Genomic DNA, 14,872 nt, shown 5'->3' with positions numbered 1-14,872 from the left:
CAAGCCAATTTCCAGAACCCAGAAAATATTGGCCTTGGCGCTGTAAGGGCGCTACGCGCCACTATCGCGCCAAGAATGTACCTCAGTAGTTTGGTCCTTGGCGCAGCACGCCACTACGAGGTGTGCAGGTTTTAGGCGTAATCAGCCTGGCACTGCAAGGGCGCGATGCGCCACTATCGCGCCAGGTGCATTTCTAGCTTATTTTCAGAACTTTTGAGGAGGGGTAATTTGGGAACTTACCCAAATTATATATGTAATTCCCTAGACTATTTTGAGATCATATTTTCAGCCCCCACTCTCTCTCTAAAAGCCTTAGGAGCTTCTCTCTCTCTCTTCTTCTTCTTCTCTATTTCCAACAAGAAGGGTTCAAGAGCTTCAAGAATTCAAGCCTTCCATTGAAGACCTAACATCAAGGTTTCTTCAAAGTCTTCAAATAAGGTATGTAAGGCTAACCTAAAATATGGATTGAGTTCTTCCATATGCCCATAGATGTGTTGGTTAGGAGTTGTGAAAGAGTTGCACCTTCTAGAAAGGTTTTCTTGAAAGTTTTCCCTAAACTAAGGAATGTTTTTTAGATATAAATGGTTTATTGATGATTTTAATGACTTGAGTTACTAAATAGTTATCTTTCATATTTTTGACTACAAATGTATCTTTATATATAGATTTATAGATATTGATGATATTCTTGAGTTGAGTTTTGTTGAGAGTATGGATTCATGTTTCATTCACATGAACCCAAGATGAGATTTCTTTGGTCATAATTTGTCTTGAGTTGAGGTGGATGGTTTTGTGTATAAATGTATTGATTGGAATAAAAAGAATGAATTAGATAGTTAAGAAAGTCCTTTTGCTTCTATAAAATGAACATAGAACTAAAATAAGGATTTCGGAGTAGATGTTTGATGATAATGATGTGATGATGATGTTTGGTGACGATGTGAATGAAGAGGTGATGTCGATGAGGATGTTGTGTGATGAAGTGGATTGGAGTCTAATGTGATTTTGTGGTATATGATGTGCATAATTTGAGTTGATTGGAGTCTTAGGAATATTTTGAGTCTAAAGAATTATTAGTTTCATCTTTGATTTAGAAAGGAGTTTAAGTATGAGTTGAGTATGAGGAGCCTTTAAGTGAGTTGAGTATTTTTACATTAAAGTATCTATTTTGAGGTTGAGTTGAGGAGTTGAAATTATATTTTACTATACATAATATTTTCTGCATTCATTGAGTTGAGATTGTATAAATTTTTAAAGAAAAGAGTTTGATGATTTGAGATGAATCGATTTGAAAGAATGTCCAATGAGGCTTGATTGAGTTGAAATGAGAACAGAGTTGATGAGGTGGCAAAGTACCACATGAAACTAGTCGTGAGGGCATCTTTGAGATGATTGGAGAAGTTTTATGAGCATGGAGTCATGGGAGGAGTATCAAGCACCGAATTGGGCAAGAGTATAGTCCATACTCGAACCCAATACCTATGTTGCCAAACGTAGGGGGGATTGAACCATTAAAGTCGGATGCTTCCTCGAGAAATTTGTCCTGACATTGTAGGACTTCGTTGGATTGGATCCATGATTGGTTGATTCATTCATACCCTGGCAAGGTATGAACGGATGCGGCAACAACGTTGGTTTATTGTACTTTCACTGGCTCATAAGTGATGGTTGTCGGTTAAGAGAAACTCCCATTTAGGTCTTGATAGTACTCTGAGTCAGTTGAGTTGAGTGAGTTGCTATATGCTTATGAGTTAGTCCTGTCTAAACTATTTTTGTTAGACTTAGGACACTTGAGTGAGTTGTTACATATTTACTGAGTTGAGTCTTTTGAGCTGATTGTTGAGTTGAATGTTGAGTAGATTGTATATGGTCAGATTGGAGTAGATGAATTGTGATTGGATTGAATAGAATGGTATGTGACTAGATTGGATTTTATTATTGAGTTGATTGTTGAGTTGAGTGTATGTAATCAGATTGTACATGATTGAAAGGGATCGAATTGTAAATAATTTGATTGAACTGTATTGTGTATGATTGGATTGGACTGTATGGTAAAAGATTGGTCTTTGTCTAAAAATGTATTATTACTTTAGACTTATGATGCCTTGTTGAGTCTCTCTTATCTTTCTGATTTGAGATATTTGGACCGTTGCTACTCTTCCTTGAGGTATGTTTCATTCTGCCATATTACATACTCGTACATTCTACGTACTGACGTCCATTTGGACCTGCATCGTTTAATGATGCAGAGACAAGTTTAAGAGATCATCAATAGGAGCATCGTTGGGGATCTATTCGCACTCAGCGTATTGGTGAGTCCTTCCCTACATTCGAAGGACACCGCTTATATCATTCTTGCATCGAGTTAGCCCTTTTCATTTTGGTTTGAGGTAGCCATGAACATATCATTGGCACCAAGTAGATAGTAGTGATAGAGTCTTCATAGACTAGATAGTGATGAGTCGATTGAGTATTTCTATCCTTGAGTTATTTTTGTCAAACTATTTTTAAATGACAAATATTTTAGTTGATCGGTCGGCCCATGGTCTTTATTCTTTGAGTTAGATGGGTGATTTGAATTGCCCGCTAAATTATTCTTTATTTCTAAATTTTCCGCTGAATGAATGAATGAACGGATGTGTGATCGGGCTATGTGGTTTGCTTGGGAGCCAGAAATGGTTTCTGAGTGCCGGTTATATCTAGGGTACCCTCCCAGGGCATGACAAACATGGTATCAGAGCACAGAGTTCAAGTGTCTTAGGGAGTCTATGAAGCCGTGTCTAGTAGAGTCTTGCTTATGGGTGTGTTGTGCACCACACTTATAATCAGGAGGCTATAGGACATTAAGAATTGTTTCCCTTCTTTCATATTCTGAGTTCGTGCGATAGAGTTTAACTCTATGAATGTTCCCTTCTAATTCGTGCGTTGATCAAATCCATTTGACTACCCCTCATACTCAAGATAGTTGAAATGGTAGATATGCGATTCTTGTTGATGAGTTAAGATGAAGTCTTGAGGAAGTGAAGAGACTGCATAAGGCTTGAGAGGAGACGATTGTGTGCTTAACTTTATTGATCTGGAAAGATGTATTCTCATTCATATGTATCGTGCGTTGAGTCGGAGAGAGATGTATCCTAGAATCTTATCCCTACATCTTGATTTGAATGTTACCTTCGGGGGGGGGGGGGGAAGTTGCGTATCTCAGTGATAAGTGTCACCATCCGATGGAGGGTAATCCGAGGCATGGAGAGCTATGATTGATAATATGATTGTAGAGTTAGAAAGAGGGAGTTGGAAGAGTAGAACTCAAATAGTGAGAATGATGGTTGATTGAGTCTTGTAACTAGGGTGAAGTATCTATAAGGTGAGTAACGAGGTGTAGAGAATGATTGTGATAGTGTTAATTTTAAGGCTTGATTCAGTAGGCTTGACATGACATATCCAGGAGATTAAGATATTAACTTGTGAGGAGTATGCGTCATGAAAGGAGGGGTATGTGACCCTCAAAATGTAAGTAGTGAGTTGAGGCTAAGTCATTTGGTAAGAAGAGGCTTAGGATGTGTATATGAAATAGTATAGATTTGAATGAGGCTCTAATTTTATGAGTTGCTTTGAGTGACTAGTTAGTATTCTTTAGTTGATGCCTTTAAGATAAGGGGGAGATGATAGGGTAATGAGCCAAAGTAAGTCTTGAGATTTCGATAATGATGAGTTGGCCAAGATGATAGTAGACGGAGTTGAGTGAGACTAGATGAAGGAGAGTGAGTGATTCTCGATTATGATAGTTGTGTTGTACTTGTCTAGTCGAGGATAAATGTGTGGAGGATGAGTGATATGAGACCTTGTGATGAGCAATACATAGGTAAGAGTATGTTAGTGTGTCTTTGGGAAAGGGCTCATACAATAATGAGGGTATAAGTGTTAAAGTAAGCTCGAGAACTCTTAGATATGAGTGAGGTAGTTAGAGTGATAAGCTTGAGTGTATGGTTGTCACTGTGAGAGTGATGGTAGTAGGCTAATGATCACATTTGGGGGAATGATTAGAGGTACATGAAGGGTGTATAAGGCTTGGAAAGGAGGGGAGGTTTGGACACCGATATATTGACCTCATGAAATGGTGAAGAGGATTGGAAATGTCACTCATGAATTGGAATTCGACGGTTGAGGATGTAGATATTTGAATGATTCGGTTGATGGAGTTTCGATGTTCTATTCGTGCCAAATGATGAGAATGATGGAGGTGATGTCCCTATTCTTGAGTTGAAATGATTTGTCTGTTCTTGAGTTTGAATAGCCAATTGTCTAAATTTCTTGATTGGTTGATTCGATTGAGTATCGATTTTTATTCGTGCCTCGAGTCCACCATTGGTTTACTCATCATTCGAGGACGAATGATCCCAAGGGGGAGATAATGTGACACCCCGGAAATTTTTTCGCAAAAAATCGAACATTTCTTCACGTGTGGGTAGACTCGGACCGGAAGACTTGTAATTCTACATAGGAGTTAGGATTAATTCCTAAGTATTTGAAGTGTGTTAGATGTGTTTAGGGGTCATAAGGGATCTCTAACACCAAGTCGAGTCCAAAGAACTCCAATCGATTAAGTTTTCGAACGAGTTAGTATAAGGGTCAACTTCAAACGACCATATCTCCTAGGATATAACGCACTAGGTGTCCCACGACCTACCAAATTAAAGGTATTTGAGTCTTCTTTCCAACGCCACCAAGATTGTAATTTTTGGAGTTCAGGGTCAAAAGATATGACGATCCTAAGATGAACTAGCACAGTAGAGATTTTCAGGCCTGGGTTGCAATTGCTGGAAAACTGGGCTTGGCGCTGCAGTGGCGCGATGCGCCACTATCGCGCCAGAAACATGCCTCAGTAGTTTGGGCTTTGACTCGGCGCGCCACTAAAAGGTGTGCAGGGTTTTTCAAGCCAATTTGCAGAACCCAGAAAATATTGGCCTTGGCGCTGTAAGGGCGCGACGCGCCACTATCGCGCCAAGAATGTGCCTCAGTAGTTTGGTCCTTGGCGCGACGCGCCACTACGAGGTGTGCAGGTTTTAGGCGTAATCAGCCTGGCGCTGCAAGGGCGCGATGCGCCACTATCGCGCCAGGTGCATTTCTAGCTTATTTTCAAAACTTTTGAGGAGGGGTAATTTGGGAACTTACCCAAATTATATATGTAACGCCCTAGACTATTTTGAGATCATATTTTCAGCCCCCACTCTCTCTCTAAAAGCCCTAGGAGCTTCTCTCTCTCTCTTCTTCTTCTTCTCCATTTCCAACAAGAAGGGTTCAAGAGCTTCAAGAATTCAAGCCTTCCATTGAAGACCTAACATCAAGGTTTCTTCAAAGTCTTCAAATAAGGTATGTAAGGCTAACCTAAAATATAGATTGAGTTCTTTCATATGCCCATAGATGTGTTGGTTAGGAGTTGTGAAAGAGTTGCACCTTCTAGAAAGGTTTTCTTGAAAGTTTTCCCTAAACTAAGGAATGTTTTTTAGATATAAATGGTTGATTGATGATTTTAATGACTTGAGTTACTAAATAGTTATCTTTCATATTTTTGACTACAAATGTATCTTTATATATAGATTTATAGATGTTGACGATATTCTTGAGTTGAGTTTTGTTGAGAGTATGGATTCATGTTTCATTCACATGAACCCAAGATGAGATTTCTTTGGTCATAATTTGTCTTGAGTTGAGGTGGATGGTTTTGTGTATATATGTATTGATTGGAATAAAAAGAATGAATTAGATAGTCAAGAAAGTCCTTGTGCTTCTATAAAATGAACATAGAACTAAAATAAGGATTTCGGAGTAGATGTTTGATAATAATGATGTGATGATGATGTTTGGTGACGATGTGAATGAAGAGGTGATGTCGATGAGGATGTTGTGTGATGAAGTGGATTGGAGTCTAATGTGATTTTGTGGTATATGATATGCATAATTTGAGTTGATTGGAGTCTTAGGAATATTTTGAGTCTAAAGAATTATTAGTTTCATCTTTGATTTAGAAAGGAGTTTAAGTATGAGATGAGTATGAGGAGCCTTTAAATGAGTTGAGTATTTTTACATTAAAGTATCTATTTTGAGGTTGAGTTGAGGAGTTGAAATTATATTTTACTGTACATAATATTTTCTGCATTCATTGAGTTGAGATTGTATAATTTTTTAAAGAGAAGAGTTTGATGATTTAAGATAAGTCAATTTGAAAGAAGGTCCAATGAGGCTTGATTGAGTTGAAATGAGAACAGAGTTGATGAGGTGGCAATGTACCACATGAAACTAGTCGTGAGGGCATCTTTGAGATAATTGGAGAAGTTTTATGAGCATGGAGTCATGGGAGGAGTATCGAGCACCGAATTGGGCAAGAGTATAGTCCATACTCTAACCCAATACCTATGTTGTCAAACGTAGGGGGGATTGAACCGTTAAAGTTGGATGCTTCCTCGAGAAATTTGTCCTGACATTGTAGGACTTGGTTGGATTGGATCCATGATTGGTTGATTCGTTCATACCCTAGTAAGGTATGAACGGATGCGGCAACAACGTCGGTTTGTTGTACTTTTACTGGCTCATAAGTGATGGTTGTCGGTTAAGAGAAACTCCCATTTAGGTCTTGATAGTACTCTGAGTCAGTTGAGTTGAGTGAGTTGCTATATGCTTATGAGTTAGTCCTGTCTAAACTATTTTTGTTAGACTTAGGACACTTGAGTGAGTTGTTACATATTTACTGAGTTGAGTCTTTTGAGCTGATTGTTGAGTTGAATGTTGAGTAGATTGTATATGGTCAGATTGGAGTAGATGAATTGTGATTGGATTGAATAGAATGGTATGTGACTAGATTGGATTTTATTATTGAGTTGATTGTTGAGTTGAGTGTATGTAATCAGATTGTACATGATTGAAAGGGATCGAATTGTAAATAATTTGATTGAACTGTATTGTGTATGATTGGATTGGACTGTATGGTAAATGATTGGTCTTTGTCTAAAAATGTATTATTACTTTAGACTTATGACGCCTTGTTGAGTCTCTCTTATCTTTCTGATTTGAGATATTTGGACCGTTGCTACTCTTCCTTGAGGTATGTTTCATTCTGTTATATTACATACTCGTACATTCTACGTACTGACGTCCATTTGGACCTGCATCGTTTCATGATGTAGAGACAAGTTTAAGAGATCGTCAATAGGAGCATCGTTGGGGATCTATTCGCACTCAGCGTATTGGTGAGTCCTTCCCTACATTCGAAGGACACCGCTTATATCATTCTTGCATTGAGTTAGCCTTTTTCATTTTGGTTTGAGGTAGCCATGAACATGTCATTGGCACCAAGTAGATAGTAGTGATAGAGTCTTCATAGACTAGATAGTGATGAGTCGATTGAGTATTTCTATCCTTGAGGTATTTTTGTCAAACTATTTTTAAATGACAAATATTTTAGTTGATCGGTCGGCCCATGGTCTTTATTCTTTGAGTTGGATGGGTGATTTGAATTGCCCGCTAAATTATTCTTTATTTTTAAATTTTCCGCTGAATGAATGAATGAACGGATGTGTGATCGGGCTACGTGGTTCGCTTGGGAGCCAGAAATGGTTTCTAAGTGCCGGTTACGTCTAGGGTACCCTCCCAGGGCATGACACATCAAATCTCATGGCCACATCTGGATCAAGTAATGCATAAACGTCATAGTAAAAGACTCGTAACAATTAACTTGCAGGATGGGGTACCCAGAGGGGGGGTTATGTCTCATGTTTTGCATGAGAACCGTATGGTTGACCCTAGGAGTGACTCTAGAGCTCCTACTACCACTTCATATATTTTTTCAGCTGCTAAATTAAACGAAAAGAATGTGCAAAATAGGGCCACAAAGTTGCATAAACTGGGACCTGCAGCTTCTCCCACTTTCAATCTAGAAATGGGCAACATTACAACTCCTACTCAGTCTACAAATTTGCAAATCTTGGAAGAAGTTGCACCTGTTAACTCAAAGGAATCCTTGGAGGAAAGAGCAGGTATTATCTTGAAGGACAATGCAATACATGTTGACAGAAGGGATGTTGATATGAAGCAGCAACAAGGGTACTATCAAGTCCCAATTCAAATACACAACCTGCATTTTCAGGGAGAAGACTCAACCCCTACACTTCATAACATGGATCTTCCTACAATTACTCAGCCTAATGACAACACAGATGGAAAACTTGACACTACCAGTCATACCACTCCACTGGGTTCTATGGCCAAAGAACTAGGGTCTGTAGCAAGCACTAGTGTCACAGGGTCTAATGGAAAAAAGAATAAACTGAGCAAAAAGAGAAGGGATGCATTAAAAAAAGAATAGAAGAAAGGAATTTGTCTCACGAGGAACAAATTCCTCTGGTAGTAGACAATGTGAAAGAACAACATCCTAATCTTGGATGCCAACAATTTGTGCTGGAGGATGACCAAGTGGGGATGGATATTACACCCTTGCAAACTCAGTACAACCACACACCTCCTCAACATCCTGCAAGCAGAACTGCAGAACAACACACACAATCTCTCCCCAAATGCACCCTCAATACTAATACTAATATAGAAGTCCCTCCTGACCTGGATGAATATGCAGTTATTGAGTCTGAAGATGACGGTGACTATGAGGACCAACCCTTGAAGGATCTAGATGAGGAGGATGCTGCCAGTGAACACTTAAACAGACCCTTAGGTACATCCTACACAAATGAGTATGATGATGAGATTCAACAAATAGCTAACTCCCAAGGTTTGTCCCCTAGAGGAATTCATAGAACCAGTCACAGTAATAAACCCATCAGTCCAACTATTTCTGCTCACACAAGTAGACCTCACACTAGGCTGTTCACTTCCAAAAACTCTCAATGATTAGTACACTATGCTGGAATGTGAGGGGTATTAATACCCAAGGAGCCATGGAAAGACTTAAATCTCTTAAGAGTATCCATCAAATTCCCATTATTGCCATCCTAGCGCCTTTTCTGATAGCATTCAGATTCAGTACTTCAGAAATCAACTCAACATGGACCATGCTATTAGTAATCCAAATGGTAAGATTTGGCTTTTTTGGACCAAGGATGTAGACTGCAGGATATTGGAAAATGAGGAGCAGTTGATTACTTGTGAATTTAATCATGTAATGAATCCAAATCAGTTCATAGTTACCTTTGTATATGCAAAATGCAAAGATCATCTCAGAAGACCTCTGTGGGATAGCATGCTACAACAGTCAGCCACCTCCCTTCCATGGTGCACATTAGGTGATTTCAATGTTATCACAGACCCTCAAGAAAAGTTGGGAGGTATCACTTACAATATGAAAAAGAGCCTTGAGTTCATCAGCATCATAGAAGCATGTGGACTACAAGATCTTGGGTTTTGTGGTCAGAGATACACTTGGTCTAATCAAAGGGGTATAATTTTTAGAATCTGGAAGAGACTTGACAGAGGAATGGTCAATGATAAGTGGCTAGAGATGATGCCTCAGACTACCATTACTCATCTACCCTCTGTGGGTTCAGATCACTGCCCCTTACTGCTGGAGATGACTGATCAAAACCACCAACACACCAAATATTTCAAATTCCTTAACTGCTGGACAGAACAGCCATCTTTCTTGGATACTGTTAGTAATTGTTGGAACAGGACCATGGAGGGTAATCCAATGTGGTGTTTCCATCAGAAAATAAAGAGGTTGGCAGCCACTCTTAGTACTTGGTCCAGATTGCAATTTGGTGATATATATGCCAAAGTTAAAGAATATGAAGACAAGACTAGACATGCAGAGGAAGAGCTGATCTCTAGTAATTCTGAAGAGAACAGAACAAAGCTCCATGACATCAATGCAGAGTATATAAAATACCTGAAACTGGAGGAATCCATGCTAAAGCAAAAAACTCAGTTGCATTGGTTCAAAGAGGGTGATGTGAATTCCAAGTATTTTCATGCCTTGATAAGAGGAAGGAGGAGGAAATTATACATCCATAAGATCCAGAATGAGGATGATAATTGGGTACAAGGTGAAGAAAACATAGCCAAAGCTGCATGTGATCACTTCCAAGCCATTTTCACCGGTGAGGAAACACAAATTCAGGAGCATACCCTCCAATGTATTCCCAGGATGGTCACTAATGAGCATAACAGAAACCTAAAAGCTATCCCTACAATAGAGGAGTTGAGAACTGTAGTGTTTTTAATGAATCCCAATTCAGCTGCTGGACCTGATGGAATGAATGGCAAGTTCTTCCAAGCATGTTGGAACATCATAAAAGAGGACCTCCTTAAAGTGATTCTATCTTTCTTCTGTGGACAAGCTATGCCTAAATACTTTACTCACTCTTGTTTGGTGCTGCTCCCAAAAGTACACCATCCTAACAAGCTCTCTGAGTATAGACCAATTAGCCTTAGCAACTTCACAAACAAAATCATCTCCAAACTCATTTCCCTTAGACTGGCACCTATCCTACCCAACCTCATTTCCCTTAACCAATCTGGATTTGTCAAAGGCAGGAACATTTCTGAAAATATTATGCTAGCCCAAGAGATTATACACCAGATCAAGAAGCCAAATGTAGGAGGCAATGTAGTTATCAAACTTGACATGGCTAAAGCCTATGATAGGGTATCTTGGTCCTATACTTGTCTAGTTTTGAGGAAAATGGGATTTGAAGAAGGTTTCATTGATATGGTATGGAGAATTATGGCTGATAATTGGTATTCCATCATTATTAATGGTTCAAGGCATGGATTCTTTCATTCCACAAGAGGCCTTAAGCAAGGGGATCCATTATCACCAGCTTTGTTTATCATAGGTGCTGAAGTCCTCTCCAGGCTCATGAACAATCTTCATCAACACCCCCAATATCATGGTTTCCTGATGGCTAAAAAGGGCCCTCAAATTAATCATCTCAGTTTTGCAGATGACATCATCATATTCTCATCTGGAAGATCTCATACCTTGAAGCTTATCATGGAGACACTACATACCTATGAGCATGCTTCAGGCCAATTGATCAACAGAGACAACAGTAACTTCATGGTACCCTCAAATGCCTTCAACTCTACTGTTAGAAGAATCAAGAAAGTTACAGGCTTCAAGCAAAAGAACAGCCCTATCACATATCTGGGGTGTCCTCTCTACATTGGTAGACAGAGGATCATCTATTATTCTAAGCTTATAGCTAAAGTTGTGGCTAGGATAGCTGGATGGCAGGAAAAGTTAATTAGTTATGGAGGAAGAGTTACTTTGATTAAGCATGTCATACAAGCACTTCCTATTCACTTGTTATCTGCTAGTTCTCCTCCTGCAACCACTATCGAGCAAATTCAAAGCATCACAGCCAATTTCTTCTAGGGGTGGAAGAATGAAAGGAGGAAATATCATTGGTCTTCTTGGAAGAATCTGAGTTATCCCTATGATGAGGGTGGTATTGGAGTGAGACTAATATCAGATGTTGCCAAGTCTTTCCAATACAAACAATGGTGGATATTCAGAACTAAGAATTCCTTATGGAGTGAGTTCCTCAAAGCTAAGTACTGTCAGAGGTCAAATCCTATAACCAAAAAATGGCATACAGGACAGTCTCTGATATGGAAGCACCTCATGAAGAACAAGCACAATGTTGAGCCTCATATCCAATGGCAGATACAGTCTGGTTCTTGCCTCTTTTGGTGGGATAATTGGTTGGGAGTTGGCCCCTTAGCTAATTTCAGGTCTGCTAGTAGTAGACAGAACAATACTAAGGTGTCTTCTTTCATGATTAATGGTCAATGGAATGTAGAACTGGTCTCTCAGAAAGCACCTCCTCAGTTTGTACCTAGCATCCTGGCAAGTAACATCAAGTATCAGCCCCACAAACTTGATCAGGCCTCTTGGAAGCCTAATAGCAGTGGGGAATTTAGTTGTTCTTCTGCCTGGGAACTTATCAGGGACAAAAGGAGTAAGACAAGAATTAACTCTCAAACATGGCACAAACACATTCCTTTTAAGTGTTCCTTCCTACTCTGGAGAGCACTTAGAGGGAAACTACCTACTAATGAAAAGCTTATCAGCTTTGGAGAAGCCCCAGCCCAATGTTACTGTTGCCATAGAGCTGGTTTGGATACCATTGACCATATATTTGTTTCTGGAAACTTTGCCAGGAAGGTTTGGAGTGTATTTGCTGATTCTCTAGGTATTAGTAAAGAATAGACACCCCTTAGAAACCTGATGATGAGGTGGTGGTCCAGTAATTACAGTAATGAGGTCCATAAACTTATCCTACAAGCAACTCCAATCTTCATATGTTGGAACCTATGGAAAAATAGATGTGCCATCAAATATGGAGGGAAGCAGTCCAATATTACAAGAGTGATCTACTCAGTCTTCAAGGATAACTTCAACCTTCTAAGCACTACCTACTCCTATACCAGCTGGCCAAATAGCTGGAAGGAACTGGTCCTTCTTGTGGAAAAATGTACTAATGAAGTTAATGTTAGTACTGTCTACTGGAGGAAACCTTCAGCTCACATGGTGAAGCTGAACACTGATGGTAGTGCACTTCACAACCCAGGAAAAATAGGAGGGGGAGGATTGCTAAGGAACAATCAAGGAGATCTTCTCTTTGCTTTCTCAACCCCTTTTGGAGAAGGCACAAACAACCAATCTGAAATATTGGCAGCCATCTTTGGTTTGACTTGGTGTCTCCAATTAGGATATACTAAAGTGATCCTTGAAGTGTACTCTGAGCTAGTAATCAGATGGATAAAACACCTAGCTCAACAACCATGGACTGTCAAAGCACAACTCCAGCAGTTGCAGGACATCAGCCATCATTTCCAGGTATTCAAGTGCAGTCACACTTACAGAGAAGCCAACTTTACAGCTGATGCCTTGTCCAAGCAAAGCCACAAGTGCACTACTCCAGAGATATATCTCACTAAGCAAGAGCTACCCAAAGAGGCAAGAGCCTACTTTGAGCTTGACAAACTGGAAATGGCCAACTTCAGAAGAAGAAGGCTTAAGAGAATGAAGAAGCCACCATGACCTTTCAGCCTCATTGGTCCAACTTACTCTTCAAATTACATATTGCTATGCATAGCTTTAATCAATTTGAAGGTTCTATAGTTAGGACCATGGTAAAAGGGAACACCTCCCTTGTTTTATGCTTTCTTAGAATAACCAAATTTCTTTTACAGGTTAGGATTAGAATAGAACCTTTCTTCTTTCTCTTTCTCCTTTTTGTCCTTGTACTTATATGTAGGTGCAGGTACTCTAAGGAGATGATCATGTGGAATGCTCTCCTCCTAAAGATAACTTGCAACAACATACAACTGAACAATTCCAATATGAAGGCACCAAGAAGCTGGCTACAGGGCAGCATGTGCAGGGTGAGTTGCAGCATATGGACCTGTCCAAAGGCCTCCAATCTTTGCAGGGTTGCAGAAAATACTATATTGACAAGGCCCAAGAATTTTTAGTCCAAACGGATATTTGGAAACGTTAGGCGAGCGACATTGAAAAATTCAGCTTTCTTAAGACTAAAGAGAGGGCCTTTAGTAATTTGGATCCTTCAACATGGGAAGCAAGCCTTCAAACTTTGCATGGATAAAGAAAAGGATATATATGCAAACCTAATGAAGTTTCAGCTCAAATGGATAATTGCAGACGTTAGTCGAGCGACTTGGAAAAAGATAACAGTCTCCAAAGCTCTTACTGAAGTCCCTTCTTTATTGCTAGTTTGTGCAAGTTCTTTTTTACTTGGATTTGTTTGTTGTATTATTTCAGGTTGCTGGAGTGATATAACAACTTTCTTTAACAACAAATACATAGAGAAAACCTCAAATACAACTTCCACCACCCGTGCAACATCTAAGCTTCAGCAGGCTAAGATGTGCAGGGTGTGCTGCAGCATGAGGACATGCACCAAGGCATCCAAGCTTTACAGGATTGCAGCATATATTTTTTTGACAAGGCCCAAGAAGTTTCAGCTCAAACGGATGATTGGAGACGTTAGGCGAGCGACCTTGAAACAATCAGCTGTCTTAAGCCTAAAGAGAGAAAATTTTGCTATTTGGAAGCTCCAACTTGGGCAAAAATCCTTCAAATCTTACAAGTATAAAGAAAAGGCTATAGGTGCATACCTCATGAAGTTTCAACTCAAACGGATAAGTGGAGACGTTAGGCGAGCGACCTTGAAAATCCTAACAGGCTCCAAAATCCATGCTTTTCTGTTAGCCTATACAGGTCCTTCTTCTTCCTTGTCTTTGTTTATTTGCTGTGTAGTTGCAGGTAGTTGGAGATATACACCAACATACTTTAACAACAAATACATAGAGGACACCACTGATACAAGACTCACCAAGACTGATACAAAAGGATTGTGCAGAACTGGAGGCTCCTCATGGTTTTGGTACTTGTTTGGTTGTCTGTATTCTATTGATTGTTTTTGTTTAGGTGCAACAACTACTGGGGAGCCACACACAAAGAAGCTGAACCAGATCACAAGGAAGGGATTCTTTTTTTATGTGAAGCCTGCTCCAACAAGCCCTATGAAAGCAACTTGGAGCTGCACACAAACCTACAGCAGCCTATCCATTCCCCCCCTATGCTACCTTGTGCAATCCCTTTCCTGCTGGTTCTTGTTTGTTTTGTAGCTGCAGATGGAAGGATGGATTCATCAACATGCCTTATCAATACCTACATCAACACCTACATAGAGGACATCACAGATACAACCACCAAAATAAATACCTTCACTAAGAGGCCTACACAAGGACTGTGCAGAATTGCAATTCCCTCCTGGTTTTTGTGTTTGTTTGGTTGCTTGTTTTTGTTTGAATGTTTTTGTTTAGGTACATCAAC

At 39.6% G+C, this 14,872-nt stretch overlaps 1 protein-coding gene across 1 annotated transcript; it reads left to right on the top strand.

Moving 5' to 3' along the window:
- The first annotated feature begins 9,052 nt into the window (after positions 1-9,052).
- Positions 9,053-11,383, top strand: LOC129872464 (uncharacterized). Its single transcript, XM_055947448.1, has 2 exons — positions 9,053-10,269; positions 10,771-11,383. Exons 1-2 carry the CDS (start codon positions 9,053-9,055, stop codon positions 11,381-11,383), a joined length of 1,830 nt encoding a protein of 609 aa, XP_055803423.1.
- Positions 11,384-14,872: the final 3,489 nt, after the last annotated feature.

The sequence above is a fragment of the Solanum dulcamara genome, chromosome 11, assembly GCF_947179165.1.
Source record: "Solanum dulcamara chromosome 11, daSolDulc1.2, whole genome shotgun sequence".
NCBI lineage: Eukaryota > Viridiplantae > Streptophyta > Magnoliopsida > Solanales > Solanaceae > Solanum > Solanum dulcamara.
The sequence above is the reverse complement of the archived record's forward strand: the minus strand, read 5'-3'. Positions and strand labels throughout refer to the sequence as shown.

Excerpts from the sequence above, each read along its gene's own strand:
- LOC129872464 (XM_055947448.1), top strand. The coding sequence starts at position 9,053 with ATGGACCATGCTATTAGTAATCCAAATGGTAAGATTTGGCTTTTTTGG. Across the intron at positions 10,270-10,770 it reads CCTGATGGAATGAATGGCAA|GCATGGATTCTTTCATTCCA; the intron begins GTTCTTCCAAGC and ends TAATGGTTCAAG.